Consider the following 18,795-nt stretch of genomic DNA (forward strand, 5'->3'; position numbering starts at 1 on the left):
CGTGGGTCAGGACACCCAACAAGCCCCCCCACGCGACTGCACTTTGAATTTGAGTCGATGGGGAGTCGCGTGCCCAAGGGTTTTGACCCACGCACCGGTCTGTCCGCATAATCTTCTTCCTCTTCTGTAGATGGCACAGTTCAGCATCTTCTTCTCCATCCGGTACTGATCGATCGGTTCTCCTCGCCAGTCCTGATGGGAGTATTGGGCGGTCCACTGGGCCCATTGGATCTTCGTTCCCGGTCTCCGGATCGTCCTCCTCGGCCAGTCTCAAGGTCTTCTTTCTCCTAGGACGAGAAAGGAAGAGCGGCAATACCTACTCATAGACGTTTTTCTACCACTGTTGAGATAGTGGGGCAGCATATGCATTTCATCATCACGAAACATTACATTCTTATTTTGAAAAAAAAAACAGTATAACTAAGAGACAGTTTCATGCAAATCACAATATTTTAGAGACTAGATGTGGTATGTTTTATGATTGGAACGGAATTAGTCTGAGACAGTACCCGCTAGGATTCCAGAGGATTCCTCCAGTTGTTGCAGAGCGTGCCTGGGATGGCAACATTTCAACTGGTTTATGTGGACCCACTTGTCTTCCCCCTCTGCCGAACCGCCTTTGGGGATGCGGATCTTGTAGGCCACAGGGGAGATCTTGTCGATGATCTCAAAGGGTCCCTTCCATGTAGGCAAAAATTTGCGCTGTTTTGCCTGGTTTCTTTGGAAGTTGTATAGATAGACCCGGTCTCCCACCTGATATTCCTTCCTGGAAGTTTTCAGGTCATAATGGGTCTTCATGCTATCAGCTGATCTTTTAGATTCCGCTGAGCATAAGCAAAAGCATGTTGGAGGTGTTTCCTTAAATTCTCTACATACTCATGAGTAGTGGAGGCATTTATCAGTGTCTGCTCTTGGGTCCTGTAGAGCAAATGCTGAGGAAGCACCATCTTGCGTCCAGTCATCAACTCAAATGGTGACATTTTGGTTGCAGATGAAGGGGTAGATCTGATGGCCATTAGGACCAGAGGTAATCGGATATCCCAACTTGGCCCAGAATCTGCCACAAACTTCTTTAATATGCTCACAATTGTCCGGTTATATCTCTCTACTGCCCCAGAAGAAGCTGGCCGGTAAGCAATATGCAACTTCCTTTTTACCCCCAGTATCTCCCACATCTTTGTCATTACTTCACTGGTGAAGTGGCTACCTCTGTCTGACTCAATCCTTTGAGGTAGACCAAAACGGGAAAAGATGTGGTTAATCATCAAGGCAGCTGCAGTTTCTGCCTTGCAATTTGGGGCTGGGAGACATTCCACCCACTTGGTAAACAAGCATGTCACAGTCAACATGTACTTATTCCCCCTAGCCGAGCGAATCACAGGGCCTACAAAGTCGATTTGTAAATCTGACCATGGCAGTGTCATTCCCCTCTTTTGTAGAGGCGCACGGTGCATGAGGGATGATGGCTGAAATTGTGCACACACAAGACACCCCTTCAAGTACTGGTCGAGGTCCTGCCCCATGTGTGGCCAGTATGCAACCTCTCTTAAGATTTCCAGTGTTGTGTGAAACCCCCTATGACCGGCAGTGGCCGCATCATGGGCGTGACTTAACATCAGGCTTCGGAAGGAGGTAGGAACCACCCACTGATCGTGGCCAGCTTTGGATTTCCTTACCAACAAACCGTCTTGGATCCGGAACATTTTTGGACATTTCATCAACACTCTTAGGTCCTCTTTCCCAATGTAATCGGTATCCGTCAGGGGAAAGTTCTCAGGGTCCTCAAGGTGCTGGTAAAATTTACCAATAATTGGATCCCCCTTCTGAGCGGTAATCAAATCAGCATCAGGGGTCTCCTTACTCCATTGTACAATTGAAAGGTCGTTGTGAGCATTTGTCTGGGACCTAGTGATAGCTGTGACCTGGATTTCCCCCAACAGGGACTCAATCTCAATTAGATCCCCTTGGATGGCCCCGGTTTTGGCCAACTGATCAGCTAAGTCATTTCCAGTTTTGTCTGGTCCCTCTACTTTGGAATGACCCTTGATCTTTTTCCAATAGATGGTCATCCCATTTGATGTGACCAGATCATCAATGTTTTGGATCAACTTCCCATGTTTCAAGGGTTTGTTGTTAGCACATAACATGCCTCTGGTTTTCCAATTAACCAGGTGCTCCACGAACCCGTTCCGTACATAATCCGAATCTGTGATTATGACCAGTTTGTGGAGTTGATGCTGGACAGCAGTGAGGATGGCCTGATGCACAGCCATCAATTCTGCCACCTGACTACTTCGGGGACCAATTTTGTATCCAGCGGAGGGTTCTGGGAACTCATTCACCCATGCATTCCCTACGCCAGCCACCAGTTCTTTCTCCCCGTTGTTGTCAACATGGTAAGAGCATCCATCCACATAGACAGTGGGCATTCCCTCACACTTGTCCTCTTCAAAGACTTTGTGTGGGGAATTAAGGTATGCCTCCGTGTTGTCCTTGATTTTTAGACTTTCGTCCTCGAGACAGTTTTCTCTGGCACAATCATGCAAGTCAGCCAGACCTTGCGCGAGGGGACTCTTCTTGTTTTGGCCATATCTGACCTCCACAGGAAAGCCTTGCATTGACAGAATCCAGGAAGTAATTCGGGAATTACTCACATTTCCGGCCCGGATTCTGTCACTTTGGAGATATTGCAGAGGCTGGTGTGGAGTCTCCACTATGATGTGTTCCCCCTGGATAAACGGGCGGTAATTCTTCAATGCCCACACCGTTGCCAGGAGTGCCTTCTCACAATCGTTGAATTTTTCCTCCACAGAGGATAAAGTTTTGCTCGCATAGGAGATTACTTTATTGACCTTGTCATGCTTTTGGTATAATACTGCCGTCAAGCACGTATTAGAGAACCCTGTCTCCAGGAAGAACTCCTTGTTTCTGACAGGGTAAGCTAGGCAAGGCGCTTGTGAGAGGCTTCTCTTGAGTTGTCTTACTGCCTCGGCTTGTTCTGGACCCCATTCCCACTTGACCCCCCCCTTCAGGAGATGAATCAGGGGTCTAGTGATCTCTGCGTAGCCCTCAATGAACTTTCTGCTGTAATTAGTCAGTCCAAGGAGGCTCCTTAGTTCCCGCAGAGTTGTGGGGTCTTTCAGTTTCTGAAGTGCTTCCACTTTCTTTTCCTGGGGACAGAGACCCCGAGGAGTAATCTCATGCCCCAAGAAATTAACACGGGTTCTACACCACTGTGCTTTCTGAAAGGAAAGTTTTGCTCCGGCGGCCCTCAACTGGGTCAGAACATAACGGATCTCCGCTATGTGTTCCTCCTCAGATGAACTTTTGATGAGGACATCATCTACATAAGACAGGTTACCCCTCGCACCCAGGTCGGGCATGGCCTTATGTAGGAAAATATTGAACTCATTACCGGAGTTAAGGTATCCGAAGGGAGTCCGGGTCCATGTGTACTGCTGGCCCCCAAAGGTAAAAGCCAGTTTGTATTGGTCCTCCCTGCTGACAGGCACGGTCCAGTATCCATTGGTCAGGTCTATTGCAGTGAATACCTGTGACCCCTGAATCTGGGCCAGCCCTTGGTCAATGTAGGGCAGAGGCCATCGGGAAGTATGGACCAGTTTGTTGAGCTCGCTGAGGTCAGCGCAGAGTCTCCACTGGCCGTTTGGCTTCAATATTCCCAGCACCGGATTATTGAAGGTGCTGTGGACTGGACGGATTATTCCCCGGGACTCAAGGTTCTTAATTATTTCAGTAAGGGACTCCATTGATGCGAGAGGCAAGCGATATTGCTTCACAAACACTGGAGTCATGCCAGGGTCCGTGGGGATTGTTGTTGTGTGGATGTCGGTGCGACCACAGTCATATGAGTCTACCGCAAAGAGATCTTGGAAATCCAAGAAAACTTGTTTCAACTTTTGCTTTTGTTCCAGAGTCACACAGGCATCAGCTAGGTTGACTCTCTCTTCCACCATCTGCCTGAAGCCTGGAAAGACTTCTGGTTTGGCTATTTCAGCGGCCTCCTCCAGCTGGGTGGAGAAGTCCCTGGTTAGAGTGCTGATTTGGACCGGAGGCTTCAGGTGGGAAAGGCAGCCCTCATGGACCTGGAAAATCACCTCATCCCTCCTGAAGTCACAAGTCACATCTTCCTTACCATAGGGGCAGGAAGTGTACACCAGGAAGTTCCCCCCATGCCGGGTAAAAATCCTGTCTGGTGTTGTGTTGTCCTCACTGTCAAAACAGTCCTTGGGGATTGGTCCTAACAGTTCATTACCTAAATCAATGGAAAAATGTCGGTCATCAACCGCCATTCCAATAATGGTGCCTGCGGCTAGAGTAATACTCTTCAAGTCGCTGTTATCCACCTCTATTGGAATGGTGTCATGTTCTATGTTGACTAATGGAGTTGGGTTTACCCCCAACCCTTGCTGTTGGAGAGAAGCATTTAGATGTATGTAAGCATCAGGGTTTTTCAACTCTTGTCCCCTTTTGACTTTCACTTCCAGGGAGAATTGTCGGGTCCTTTCTGGGATGGTGACTTCCTCTTTAACCTGAATTTCAACTGCATAAGGTAGCAATTGAGCTGACCTAAATGCTTTTTCTGGATCATCAAAGCCCATGGGATTATCCGCTAATCGGGACCAGGCTTTGAAGTTTATTAGGTCCAAACTAATGGCAAAGCGATTGAGAATGTCACTGCCTAAGTAAAAGGCGGCAGGGACGTCTTGCACGACCCAACAATTGTGGACTATACTCTTGTTGCCAATGGAGATTTTGAGCATACACCTGTTTGGCAGGAGATGTTTGGAATTAGGTGCTTCCAGGTCCATTTCCCATTTGTCTATCAGTTTGAAGGTGGGAATGGCTGGATCTTTTGGGAGTTGGCGAAACATGGCTTCGCTGATGAAGCTCTTACCGTTGTTCACACACACTCGAGCGAGAACAGAGTCCTTCCCATCATTTAACTGAACAGGGATGAACAACTGCTCTCCAATTTGCTGAATATCAGCCAGGCTCTGAGCTGATTTCACATCTTTCTGGACTATAGGAGTGGGAGTTTCTGATTGTGGATTAGTATAGAATCTCAGTGTTTCCTTCCAGCGTGGAGTACCACTTTAGACTGGAAGGAAGGTTGATTTTCAGAAATAGAGAGGACCCTCCTTCATCAGTCTGTTGTCCTACTGCTATTACTGTCACGTCTGGAATTTGGTTATTCTGGAAGTGGAATTCTACTTGGTCAGATTTTTGTTCAACCATGTGGCAGGTGCCGTTTAAACTAACATGGTTGACGCTCTGTTTTAATTTTATGGGTCGGCTAGTCTGGGTCCAGAGGACCTTGTTTACACAATCTATTAGGGGTGACAACCTTCTCAGGAGGTCATTCCCTAGTAAACAAGGGGTGCCCTCTGGGGTCACAACTATGACCGGGTGTTTCAACTTATGTCGCCCAATTTTAATGTCCAAATCTGCCGTCCCCTCGACGGGAATTTCCTTCCCGTCAAAGTTCTGGAGTTGTCCAGGAAGAGAGGTGAGAGGAATTTGGTAATTCTCTCCCCTTCCTGCATTCAGTTCGTCAAAGGCCCTTCTGGACAGAAGGGTAGCTTGAGATCCAGTGTCCACCAGTGCCGAGATTGTACCCTGCCCCTGTACTTGTACCGGGGCATAATATCTTCCCTCCTTCTCCTCAAGGGGGCACAGATAATGTACATTTTTGGACAACTGGTGGGCTAATTTTCTGGTTTTGGAGATCGCTAGCGAAGAGATTTGGGCAGAATTCTGTGGAGAGCCTTGGGAATCTGAAAGAAAAATTTGGCAACTGGAGATCAGAGCCATTGTGGGTTCCCCTGGCTCCGGTTCTGGGCCGCCCCCCCTTTTATGGAGGCAGTCACCAGGATGGGTTTGAACCAGGGGATTTTCTTGCTGTTGGTTCTGGGATGAGATGGTGGGCGGCGGTAGCTCAGTCTCCACATCTCCCCAGTCTGGATTTGCATCCCTAGGGACCCATTTTTCTTTGGGAGGAGTTCCCCCCTCTCTGAAGGAGAAGATCCTTTTCCCAGGATCCTCTGAGGATCCCTCTCCCTCAAATTGGAAGATCTGTACCTCCTCCTCAAACTGTGTCTGTTTGGGTCTTTTGTTTCTCCTACCCCCCCTCTGCTCCTTAGGAGGCAGACTATCAGGGGCAGGAGATTTTGTTTCCGGTTCCTGGGTTTCCAGGGGCTGTTTACAAGTAAGGAAGGAAGCTTCCTCCAAGGCTTTACACCCCCCTTCCCCTTGTGCCTCCTCCCTGGGAACCGGTGAGTTATCGGGGTGCTGCCCCCGTCATTGTTCTGGAGCACCAGGTCCAGAGTTGGGTGCGTTCTGCGCCGGCACGCCCATCTGAGGGTTCTGCTGAGCCCTCAGTATGTGACCCAGATCCCGCGCCATGTTTTGAACCTGGCGCTCTAACTGGGAAACCCGCTCAGGCTGATACGGGGCCCTGTTTTCTCCCCTGGGCTGATCCCGGGAAGGGTAGCTGTCCCTCCTCTGGTAATACCCCGGGTTGGGAAGATTTGGGTACCCCTCCACCCTTGGCCTCCCCTCTCCCGATTGGTAAATTTCTGCCCTCCTGTGGGAAGTATGGAGGGAAGTTCCCTGGGTTAGGTGCTTGGCTGTATCCCCCCCTTGGGCTGGAGGAGTCCACACATAACCCAGGATGGGTCGATTTCCCTTGTAACGGGGACTTACATAATCAGGAGAGCGAGGGACCCCATTTGTGGGGCTGCCTCCTTGGCTCCCTGTCTGTGACTGACCCGAGGACCTCCTGGGCCTAGCATTATTAGGTGCAGGTAGGTTTTTAGGCTCCCCCATCTCCAAATCCAAAACGGGGGTGACCTTTACCTCTGCCACCTTGGCAGCAGCAGGGGTGCTGTTGGCTTTGGGGTTTTTCTGGGCATTACTTTTGCTATCTACCGGTTTCTGCACCTCATAGATCCGGGTAGCCTGTTCAATGACCCAGTCTAAAGATCTTTTCTCGTGAAAATCCCTCACGAGCTGGGTCATGATATATTTGGGCAAGGCATGGAAAAACGTATTAATAAATTCTCTGCTATCCGTGCGCACCCTTCTTGTGGTCTGTGCAAAAGCACGCTTTAACTCCTGCACAAATTCTTGTGGGGCCTGATCCTCCCCACATTGCAAATTGTAGGCTGCCTTGCGAGCCTCTTGAGGATTTCTATGAATGGAAAAATGTTTCAGGATGGCCGCCTTATAGGTGGACCATCTTAAATGATTTTGGTCCTCCAGCCCCGCAAAGAAACTGGAGTATTCCGGGGAGAAGGTCCACTTTACATATTGAATACAGCTTTGGCTGTCCTTCAAATGGAAAGTCTCCATCATTTGTTCAAACAACTCTAAGTGCTCCCAAACAGAATACTTAGCGTTCTTATGGTAAGGCGTGATGACGCTCCTGATCGCCTTAATCTGCTTTAAGGGGTCCTTAAGCAAGGCCCTTTTTGCCTTATTGGCCTTTTTGGTTCGGGTAACCCTTGTCCATTCGTCCTCGGACTCGGAGGCACTGCTCCCAGAGGTTCCCGTCTGTTCTTCCAGGTTTTCCCGGATTCTGCGAGCCTGGGAATGGCTGGCAGAATGTGGGGACCTGGTCTCCTGTGTCCTGCGCAGTTCAGAGGAGTCTTCAGATTCCTCCTTGCTGCCAGGATTTGATGGGTACCCCCCCACTGACCTAACTGGGCAGAGGTTTTCAGGATGCCCTTAAGGGGCCTACTCTCCTGGGGTTCCCCACTGAACTGTACTGTACTTGGGTGCCCATACCCGGATGCCCACCCCTCCATTCCTGGGTGGTACTGGCCTATGAGCCCCATACTCTTAGCTGGATAGTAATCTGCCATCCCTGTGGCCCTGTGCTCACGTGCGCCAGGGGACATGGGGGTGGCAGAGTCCAGGGACTGAGAGGTATGAGGGCCTCTGGTACTAGGGCTCCTGAGGTTATGCTCCGGAGTTTCCATTTCCCAGCGAACCTCATCTCTATCCGCCCCTGCTCCCTGTTGCAATGCAAGAGCCTGCATTTGTGCCTTCAGTTCCTCAGTTAAGGCCTTACTAGACTCTATCAGTCTCTCCTGCATCGCTACCTGTTGTTGGAGCCTATCATTGTGTTGACAGAGGGCCTCATTTTCCTTCTGTGCTTCCTGGTTGGTCCTGGAGAACTGGGCCAGTCTTTGCTGCAGGAGGTTTACCTCCTGAGCTGTGTCCCTATTGGCCTGCTCCTTTCTTGCTAGAGCATCCTCCACCCTCCTGGTGTGCTCTAACAAGTTCTGGTTTTCTTTTTGGAGGTCACCCAGCCCCTGGAGGGCCAGGTGATTTTCTTCCATTTTCCTTTTTAAATGGCAGACTTCCTGGCCTATGGCGTCTCTTTCCTGACTAAGAGCCTGCATTTGTGCCGCCAGGTCGTCCCTCTGCCTGCCTTTGGAAGGCACCAGGTTTCTGGCGCTCCTGATCAAACTCTGCCTGGATATCCAGGTCTTTCAGAATCAGTTTATTGCTCTCCTCTTTCTCTCTATCTAGCTGGCTTTGCAGGGTGACTACCTGCTCCGCGCATGCCCTGTTGAAATTGATCTGTTGCTCCAACTTTTTCTGGTTCTGCAGTAAGGAGTCCAAACTGTCTTGGTGCTCCTTCTGCAGGGCCAGAAATCTGGTATCCTGGTCTGTCTTTTCCTGTTGTAGGATGCCCATATCCTCTTTTATTTTAATGATGTACTGCCTGCTGTCATTTTCTGACTCCTGGCTCCCCTGCAGCCTCTGCTCAGAAGAGACCAGGTCAGATTGGACCTTCTCTAACACCACCTGTTGCCTATTTGCCAGATTTTGGCTTTCAGCACATCTATCCTGCATGTCTCCCATATATAGGTACAGGTATGCTGCTATCCTGGCAATCTTATTGTGTTCCTCTTTGGCTTTAGGAGCCATATATAGTTCACTCAGGGCCACATGTAATGGACCCTGATCTCTCCATAAGTCTGACCCTGTTTCAGTGACCTGTCGCGTGATGGCCTGCAACCAGGCATCCTGGCCCTGCTCAGCCCATTCACCTCTCACAAATAGTTTATGTAAGAAGTGCTCTCTGGCTATTTTCATATCTACCAAGGTCGTCATTCTAGAGATTGGTCTCTGTCCTGACTTACAGAAGTTAGTATTTTATTTTTGCAGAACAGAACTTTTCTTGGAGTGTCCCTTTTGAGGAATGCTTCACAGCGTACTGCAGCGTGGTGATCCGACCGGATGTATGTATCCCGTCAGTTAGCACACTGTATTAAGCTGCACAAGTGGTATTCTAACCCAAACGTCCCGGACGAGCCCCCAATTTGTAAGAGGATTCAATTCAACACTACAGCTAAGTCAGCGCCTAGTTTATAGTACTGAATGAAAACCCTTATTGATATACCTTTATGTCCAGTTCATGCGTTCTGGATGACTACCCCTATATAACACCCCTCTCTTGGAATCCCCCTGACCCCACTGAGCCAAGAAGTAGTTCTGGTTTGCAAATTAAAAGGTTTATTCGATAATTTAAACAATAGATATGTATATCACACTTTATAATAAATTAATAATTGAATATCACACTTAATCTGATATGATAAATATTAACAACAGAGAATCTGGCACTAACACGCTTCTCTATAATCAATAAGGAGTTGACATAAAATGGATAAGGTAGCACACAGGTGAATAGGAACGAAAGAAGAAGGTGGTACAGAATGCTTTATGTAAGCTCAGGTGGATGTAATATTCAATGAATGCAGTACAGAAAATACTCAATATGACTTCAACCAAACAATGTAATCACTTTTCTCTGGCTATTCACTCCCCCCCCTCTTTATGCAATGCAAGGAAATGGGAGGAAGGCACACAGTTCTCAGAAATGCAATCAACGTAATTCAGTTCAATCCCCAGCAAGCTTAGACTACAGAAGTTGAAAACACAGGCAAAATGCTTTTAAATGTGCTGGAAATGGAGTGAAAAATATGCTAAATTTGCTTTTAATTCCCTCTAGAAGTTCAGGGTGAGTGGTATCTAGTTAATATTAGTCCAGGCTCACACTAGCAATGATTCAGGGATGATTAGCAGGTTAAACGAATTTCTGGCAAATGGAAGGCAAGCAGCAGCAGCTTTTTACACGTGAAGAAATTGCAAATCGCGGTAAAATTCGCGGATGTGTGTTCCGCGATTGCGGTAAAACTATAAGGGGACTCTGGTCTCTGCACTTCACAGTGATCTGGGTCTGCTCTCTCTCTGGTTCTGCTAACAGGTCAGCTCTACTCTGCTGGTCTGGTCTGGGTCTCTGGTTCTGGATAGATTGAAGTCTCTAGTTTGGCTCTCTGGAGGTTTGATGGAGGCAAGGTATGGATTTTCCCGGCAGAGCTTCCAGCTGCAAATGGATTTGAAGAGTCTCTACCTAAGTTTCAGTGGTCCATTTATATGTTCTGCAAGTGGGTGTGTGTGTTGGTCATAACTAAACTTGCCCCTCTCACTTGTCATTGGTCCAGCTTTCATTCCTCACTTGATTGGGGAAGGAACTGTGAGTCAGAGTGATGTCATCCATTTATGATCTCTTGAAAAACCTCCCCTGTCATCTGTGCTCCCAAATCTATATAATCAAAATACATATTTCAGAGTTACACAGTTGTCTGAAATTACATATACATGGTGTGGCTGAATTTAGCCATGTCTCTGTCCAAATCTGCTGTTTCTAAGAGCTTGCATTCAGAAATGGCACATAATTGACTTTTTAACTGATTTTTCAATTTCTGACATTGACCCAACTTTACATACATGTGCGCAGGGAGTATGGACATTAACTGATGAAGTTTCAGATTTTTAACATGCATACATTTAGAGTAATATCCACTTTTCCGCTAACACCCCCCTGAACATACCACCGGTTCTAAAAACCTCTTAAACTGTGGGCAGAAAAATCACAAGAATTATGGTATCATTTATAAAATTTTCACATGTCCGCACCATGAGTTATTCATCTTTTTCTAAACAATATTCTGGCTACAAAGGGGTGTGGTTTCCCAGGTCACATGGTGGAAATACTGGTTTATCCAGTTCTGCCAAGCCAGCTTGCTCTCACAGGCAGTGCCCCTCCCAGCTTCTGCCAAGAGGAAGCTACATTTTACGACCGCTGTAATAAAACCTTTGCCTGAGTCAAGACAGGCTTTGTTCAGAGCTCCTGTAGAGCACAGGTAATTCAATTATCAGATAGATGGCATATCCTTAGTGTGGCCAGCAAAAGGCAGATAGGCCTGGGAACACAGTTGTGACTCAAGTTTCACTCCTGATGGGGGTAGCTGTCAAGCAAAATCAAGTTCCTTAAGCCAGACTTTCAGCTAACTGTCATGTTTTTTGTTGCTTTTTAAATTAACTTGCAATTTTACACATGCAGCTAGAATGCTGATTCTAAGTGCAAAACTATGACATTTCAACAGTTACAAAGGCATGTGACACCGAACATAGGTCACTCATTTAATCTAAACATTTTCGATTTTAGTGTCTTAAAATCCAGTGCAACTTAAACTGCTGACTCCATAGCAGTTTTGTTATAAGCATTGTTTTGGGCTCTTCATTTCCCAGATTTTGTAAGCACACAAAACCTCATTCTGCCAAATGTCTGCTGGTGTTCAGTGAATATTTTGCACATGTTGCAATGTTTGAAAATAGGCATTTTGAGCCTGCCTTCAGAGAAACACAGGGTGGTTTTAAAACGCCGGCTTTTGGATAGTGGTGAGTACTGGTACTGCACCCATTTTTGGGATTTAAGAAATGAATTCCCCACAATTCTAGGTTGCATTTGGCAATCAGCATTGCCATTCCCAATGGTTTCAGACTACTGTGCGGGTAGTCCAATGGTGGTTTTAGGCGCTTTGAAGCTAACCGGCGCTACTGTTTTTCCTTTGGCAACCCATTTCCCTCATGGCAACCCGGCCTTTCATTCTCGCACTGGTGGGTGGCAAGTGAGGCAACCATTTTGGTGTGCGCACAAACTGCGCAGCTTTCCTGGATTTCGGCGCACATGTGGGTTTTCCGCCATCTTGAATTTTCTAAGCCCACAGCACCAAATGTTGTAGCATGATAGCTTAAACGTGGGTCAGGACACCCAACAATCAACTAGTAGTTGCACAAATATAAATGATGGTTTTGGCACACCCAAATTTAGCCCATTCAGATGTTTGCTCAGTTCATTATTGCACTTATTAGATAATGCACACTTTCACATTCAACACCCACCCTGAATATCTTCACCCTCTTGGGGTAGTATTGTATTTATTAGCCATGTATGAATATTTCTAACTGGTTGAGGCTCACAATGTACTAACCTGTTTGGGTCAGGATGGACGGTATAAGAAGGCGAAAGAATAATGGGTGGACCCAAGTGTCGTGTGTCTTCTATAGCTTTGTTAATTTTCCACTACTGACTTCATATCAACAATAAATAAGGGATACTACAGTATGGAGCTAATAAAATAATGTGACCTATGTTTTACTTGCAGATTGTGTTGAACCTAACTTTTTCAGTAGCCTGATGTTGACGGAGAACAAAAGTGATGGTTCTTCTGCACCTGGCGAGCCTCAACTGTCCATGTTGCCTCATTTGGCGGACCTTGTAAGCTATAGTATACAGAAAGTTATTGGATTTGCCAAAATGATTCCTGGATTCAGGTGAGCATTTTCCCAATATATATTCCTGTTTGAAACAGTGTAATAGTGATTGTTTTCTCTTACCCCTTTTCCATGAGTTTGATGTTTCTTGAGCCTGTTAAATACATTCCCTGCCTCATAAACGTTTTTTTTTTAAATTTGTATTTACAATTTGTAACAGTTTTTTAGATATTTGTTTGTTTACTGTATTTTGGTTGCTAGAAATCAGAGTCCACTAACGTTTTGGTTTTCTACATGCCATTTTAGCAAATTTTGTTTGATAAAAAATCAAACTGAAAACAAGTTCCTGACAAATAGCACAATCTGAAAGTCCCTGAATCCTTAATAGTACTTCTGGAAATAGCATAGCACTTTCTGGCAATGCTTTTAGCTTGGCTATGGACAGCTGACTGTGGTTGGGAGGGTACCATATTTGCAGGGAATCTGTGATACACTTGTTTTTTGCTCAGATAATTAACCTTAATGACTGGTCCTGTGTTCTAATTGTGAATATTCCTCAATTTGAGGTATATTTTTGTTAAAATGTAAAATAGTGACAATGATAAAGCTGCTACTTTGAATGAAGACATTCCGAATTATTGTTCCACTCTGGAAATTACAAAAATATTGGGATTTTCTTTAGCTTTTAATACTCTGAGATCAATTTATAGCTCTCTCTGTTGGAATGAGCTGCTGGCCAAACTTTCAAATTGCACACCCACTTATATCTTCACATGTCTTTTGTAGATTATAATTAAATTGTTCTTTTACAGTGCGCTTAATACCAGAGATTTTTTGTAAAGCACGGGATTCAAACCCCCTGTTGCACTGCGTTGTCTTGCTTCTAAGACAAACTGAGCTATCCCCCTAACCTAATCATTTGTTTTCTCTGGAAAATCCCCACAGCTGGGTGCCCTTCCTCCACTTGTAATTCCGGTCTGCCTTGCCTTTTTTTTGAGCTGATCGCTTGTATGTTTGCATGTATATCAGCATGTATATCAGCCAAAAACACCACATACTAAATGTGGACAGACTAGTGCTTGTAAAACCTGTATTTTATCCCTCCCAAATAATTCCCATCACTTGTATTGTGCATGTAAACCCATTCAGTTTAGAAGTAACTGGTGCTTTGTTATGACCCAAGTGTTTCTAATAATGTATTTCCATAAAACCTTATTTGCCATTTCTCTGCCCATTCATCAGAATAATCTGACCCACAGGGCATTGGGTAACAGAACTCATGCAAGGCATTTTCATACAGTGTAAACACCACATTGAAAGATTAGATTGTGTGTGCAAACATTCACCTTAACTCCTGGCTTCAGAACTGATAGTATCCTCGTTTGAAAGCACACTAACATTTAAAAAGATGGCACTTGGATTGGTACCATCAAATAACAAAAACAGGTACACTCCATAGATGCCTGGTCTGTTCACTGAAAATGTATGTGCTATATGTTGGGCACTCAAATCAATGTATACTTGTAGTTGACTGGACCAATAAGCAGAAAACTGATCACAAATTGGATATTTGAGCTTCAACTTCAAGATGATGCATGATCTTTTCCTTGCCCAGTGAAGCAAGGAGTACACAGTTCCAAAACAACTGTTTCCACATGTATATTGGAAAAACAGAATCCAGCAGGTTTAGCTTCTGACATCTGAGTTTTCTCTTTCCCCGTGTATTTTTTACCTAAATGGAAGGCTGCTCATCTCAGTAAAAATGCTTAGTGCTTCAGTGTGCGTAGTTTACATCAGAGAAGCTTATTTAGTCATTGAAGGCTTTTTTTGGAAATATTCCTATCCCTCAGGCAGTTCTACAACAACACTTATGCTTCCTCATAGTGTTGGGTCCTGGCGAATTGTCATTGCGTGTTACAGAATAAGGTTACCCCAGCTGTATGTACATCACTCTTTTTTCCCTAAATCCTTTAAGTTGACCCATTAGTAAATGCCATCCTGTTTGTCGTTTAAATGTTATTTGATTCTTCATAAGCCATTTGAATCCATGACATTCTGTGACATTCAGCTGGTGACAGTGGGGGCTGTGATGAATCTGATTATGTTATCACTCTTTCCCCAGAGGTAGCTTCTCCTCATGTGGCCTGGGGATGGCAGCCGCTACCTTATCCTGACCCTTCGGGTGGCTACATGAGGCAGGTCCACATGGGGGGCAGGCGACCTTAAGGAGGATGGCATGGCATTGTCAGATGAAGTCACATATCCCTGTTCCCTTTTTAGGGATGTTCCCTCCCTTCCACATGCCTTGATGGCTTATTGTAACAACCTCCCTCAACAGCTGTAGCCAGTATTTCTCAATACCACATGAAAAACAGTATGATACGAACTGAGACAAGGAAGAAGCAAGGAATAGTACTCATTACTCCCAAAAATAAACCTTGGTCTCCTCAATACCACAGGGAAAACAGCATGACAGAAACTGAGACGAGGAAAAGGCAAGAAGTAGTAATGATTACTCCTAAAGAGAACCAACACCAGCCTCCTCAATATCACATCGAAAACAACATGACAGAAATTGAGAAGAGGACGAGGCGAGGAATAGTAATGATTACTCCTAAAGAAAACCAATACCAGCGGTTTAGTTGTTGGGACAATCCAGTTGGCCCGGCACGGTTGAAAACCATGCCAGGAAGGGAAACCTGGTGTTCTCCAGTGCAAGGCAGAGTAAGTTACCGACGGCATCACTGAAGTCCGAACGGCAGAAAGTAGTGCAAAGGAAACCAGGCAACGTGCTCAGGGCAGCTCGGCCGTGGCAGGACGTGAGGAAGCAAGTTGTGCTTTGAGTGCTGAGGGAGCTGGAACGCCGACCAAAGACTGAACATCTGTCGGAGGTGCTTTCAGTGGCCACGAGAGACGTGAGAGCCAAAGAAACAACTGACGTTGAATTGGGAAAGCTGCAGAAGCGCAGGAAACGAACTGGTGAGCCCAGGGAAAGGGTTGAGACATTGACTCACTGCCGGGCAAGAGAATGAAGGCCCTATACAGTGGAATTGGGGTCTGGTACCCACAATACAGGCTTGGGGGGGGGGAGGGGTCAAAAGAGAGAAACCAAAGGGACCTTGTGCATAAGATCTGGCAAGGGAGTATACCAGATCTTTTGTAAAGAAAGCTGAATAAACTTTTTACAAAAATACCAAACACGCGCTGTATGATGCCATTGCATGAAAGTCCAAGTAGGAGAATATATCGGGCAAAGTAAAGTGTGTGAACCAAAGTCAAGTGTGTGGAGCAAGTTGTATGAAAATCCTTGCTGGAAGAGTATACCAAGCAGTCAACTGTATACAAAGAATTGTGAAAGAGAATCCCAAGAAAGACCCATGTCCCTGGGGATTTTGAATTGCATTTCCATGAGTAAGAAAACCTGGCAGTGGAGCATACCAGGCGTCCTGTGAGACCCACGCCCAAATTACAGGACAGTTAACAGAATCCCAAGGAAGACCTGTGTCCTTAGGATTTTGCGTTATCTTGACTGTGGAGAGAGACCTCTAGAAGGGAGCCATTTCCCCCAGGAGTGGATTACAGCAACAAGAGGAAGCAGTTTTCCTCTTGAACTAAAAGGAACTTTCAATATTCTTTTGTTTTGAACTTTACATTTTCTGGAGAGAAACCGGGCTCATCTGAGGGTGATCTGCATACATATAACGCTTTTGCTGAGCTGTAGTCGCTTAGCTTATTTAAAAGGTGGGCAGATAACTTTGGGAAAGCAGCTCAGTTTACTGGAAAACCTGCTCTATTTACAATACTGCACTGGACTGGACCGTCAATGTGCATGTGTGTAGGAGTGGAAAAAGAAGGAAAAGTATGGGGATATGAAGGGAGTACGAAATCAGTGTCCCAAAGGCGCACAAACCGATTGTGCAGATTTAAATGTGTCCTTCTCCCCCTTATGAAGCCTGTGTTAAACGGTAAATATGGGTTTATGAATATGAAGAAACATACAAAGAGATGTTGCCACAGATTGTAAGCCCTAAAGATGTTTGATCCTGCATTGGATTACTTAAGCTTCTTGTTATGCTGGAACCATTGGATTCAGAGCATTACATCTTTTTTTAATTCAAATATTGCAGCAATTAGATTTGATTAGGGTCTGACTGCATTGCCTGTCACACATGGCTTGTTATAGGTTTATTGTTATGCTATGTCAAGAATATACAAAACATTAATAAATAGAACTAATACAAAAAGAAAAATTAATCTGTCCACCATTGGAAAATAGGATGATCGCTGGCAGTGGTTCTGGCATATTCCACTGAATCCCTGGTTAGTGAATACTGTGTCTGTGGTGGGATTTGCTGGTTAGCTAAGATTGGATGTGGAACAGCAGAGTCTTCGAGCACAAAGTGGAGAAAATGGTATTGAAATATAAATAAATGTGCTCCAAATACAGACTTGCAGGCGAGTGCGATGGTGATCTGGTCAGCTGTGATACATTTGCAATCCTAATATAATCACAGGCAGGATTGCACACAAACTAATTTGCTTAACAAAAGACACCCAGACTAGGAGTTTTTCCAGAAGCAGTAGAAATGGGCATTGGATTGTAGATAGGGTTGGGTATTCTTCACCCTTTAAAACCTGTGGAAACCCAATTAAATACGCTTAAATGGGCACCCAAAATATGCACTTTTCCAGCAGTAGAAAAAGTTGTGGATATGGGTGTTAGATCCACTTGAAAACGTGAAGTGCATTAAAAATTTGCAAAACACAAAAATACATTTTTTCCAAACTCAATCCCCTACATAGCACTTTCTTCAACATGCGTGTTATGTTATTGTATGTGCATTGGTAAATACTTGACTTGTGTTGCTTTGCCTCAAAGTTTTGAGACAGTGTGAACCGACATTGCATTACTCAATAAGCAGATCATTGCTGATAAATAAGCTAGCCCAGTAAATCTAGTGACCCTGCGCAGAAGAATCATTCATGGATGCAGGCTTAGTCTGTTCGTTCATACTGAGTCTAGTTATTCCAGTACAGCTGGTTACAGCTGTGGGCTCTGTAAAAATGTACAATGTTTTTGGTCAATTTAAAAGATTGCCAAATACCTTGTCATTTAATTTGTTTCCACCGAGTGTTAGTGGAAGTACAGAGGCTGTTTATTTGGCCTTGAACATGGCCTGCAGAACTGATTCTCATTTTGGTCAAGCTGTGCCCAGAAATAGTGTAGCTAGGGTGAAACCTCATCAAACCACGTTATAGTTAACCTTTCACACAGTCAAAAAATAAAGTAAGATGCAATCATTTAAATTAAATCTTATTTTCAATTGATCTTTTTGTTGTGTTTTGTTGGCATAATTCGTCCAAATCATTTGGATCTAGATTCGTTTTTTGTGATCTGGAATACAGTAATGTTAGTGCAAGAGTAGTTCTTGTTTTTTTCTGTATTTAATGTATTTGTACAGTGATTTTTGGTCATGAAATACTACTGTATCTTTGTAATAATTTGGGCACTTTTTGATATTTTACACATTTCTTATTAATGTAGTTCTTTATGGCAAACAGGCAACACTGCCGTTTTTGTGCAGTTCCAGGTATTAGTTTTACTGTTATGGTGGCTCTGTCTCCAAATTTCTACACGAGTATGGGTGGCACAGACCCCACCAGCATGAGCTTGTCCTCCATACGCTCAGAAATATGCTTTGCTAGGGATATGCGCTTGGCACCAACAGCTACCAGGAGCTGCATTTGCATCCCAAGGGCGACTGCTTTCATTCAAACATACATAAATTACATTAAAGGGCAAGTTGCCCCGAAATATTGTCGCAATCGATCGGGCATGCAGTTTTAAGCATACTCTAATCGATCTTGTAACAAATTCCTGTGCATCTTACCTTAGTTTTTCTCACATTTACACATGCAAAAACAGGTTGTGCGCCATCTTGTGCTTATCTTACCCGTTGATACATTGCCCTCAGTTCAAGTGCCCTTGCCGCACTAAATCAGATCATCCGCCCCTCAAGCTGACATCACTTTTCCAAACGATATGCTCCACCTGTTTTCATGACGTTTGTGGCCAGCGTAGCCAAACGTACCCTGTCATCACCCACGCTATAACTTTACCGAACGCAGAAACAGGAAGAT

At 45.1% G+C, this 18,795-nt stretch overlaps 1 protein-coding gene across 3 annotated transcripts in view; it reads left to right on the forward strand.

Moving 5' to 3' along the window:
* The window catches only part of VDR (vitamin D receptor), a 621,180-nt gene that overhangs the window by 327,883 nt on the left and 274,502 nt on the right, over positions 1-18,795 (forward strand). For all 3 annotated transcript variants that reach the window (XM_069653184.1, XM_069653183.1, XM_069653185.1), the window contains one exon: positions 12,546-12,714. In XM_069653184.1, coding sequence (XP_069509285.1) covers positions 12,546-12,714 — 169 coding nt within the window. The remainder of the gene's footprint in view (positions 1-12,545; positions 12,715-18,795) is intronic.

Source organism: Ambystoma mexicanum, chromosome 3q, assembly GCF_040938575.1.
Source record: "Ambystoma mexicanum isolate Mex_15411 chromosome 3q, UKY_AmexF1_1, whole genome shotgun sequence".
Lineage (NCBI taxonomy): Eukaryota > Metazoa > Chordata > Amphibia > Caudata > Ambystomatidae > Ambystoma > Ambystoma mexicanum.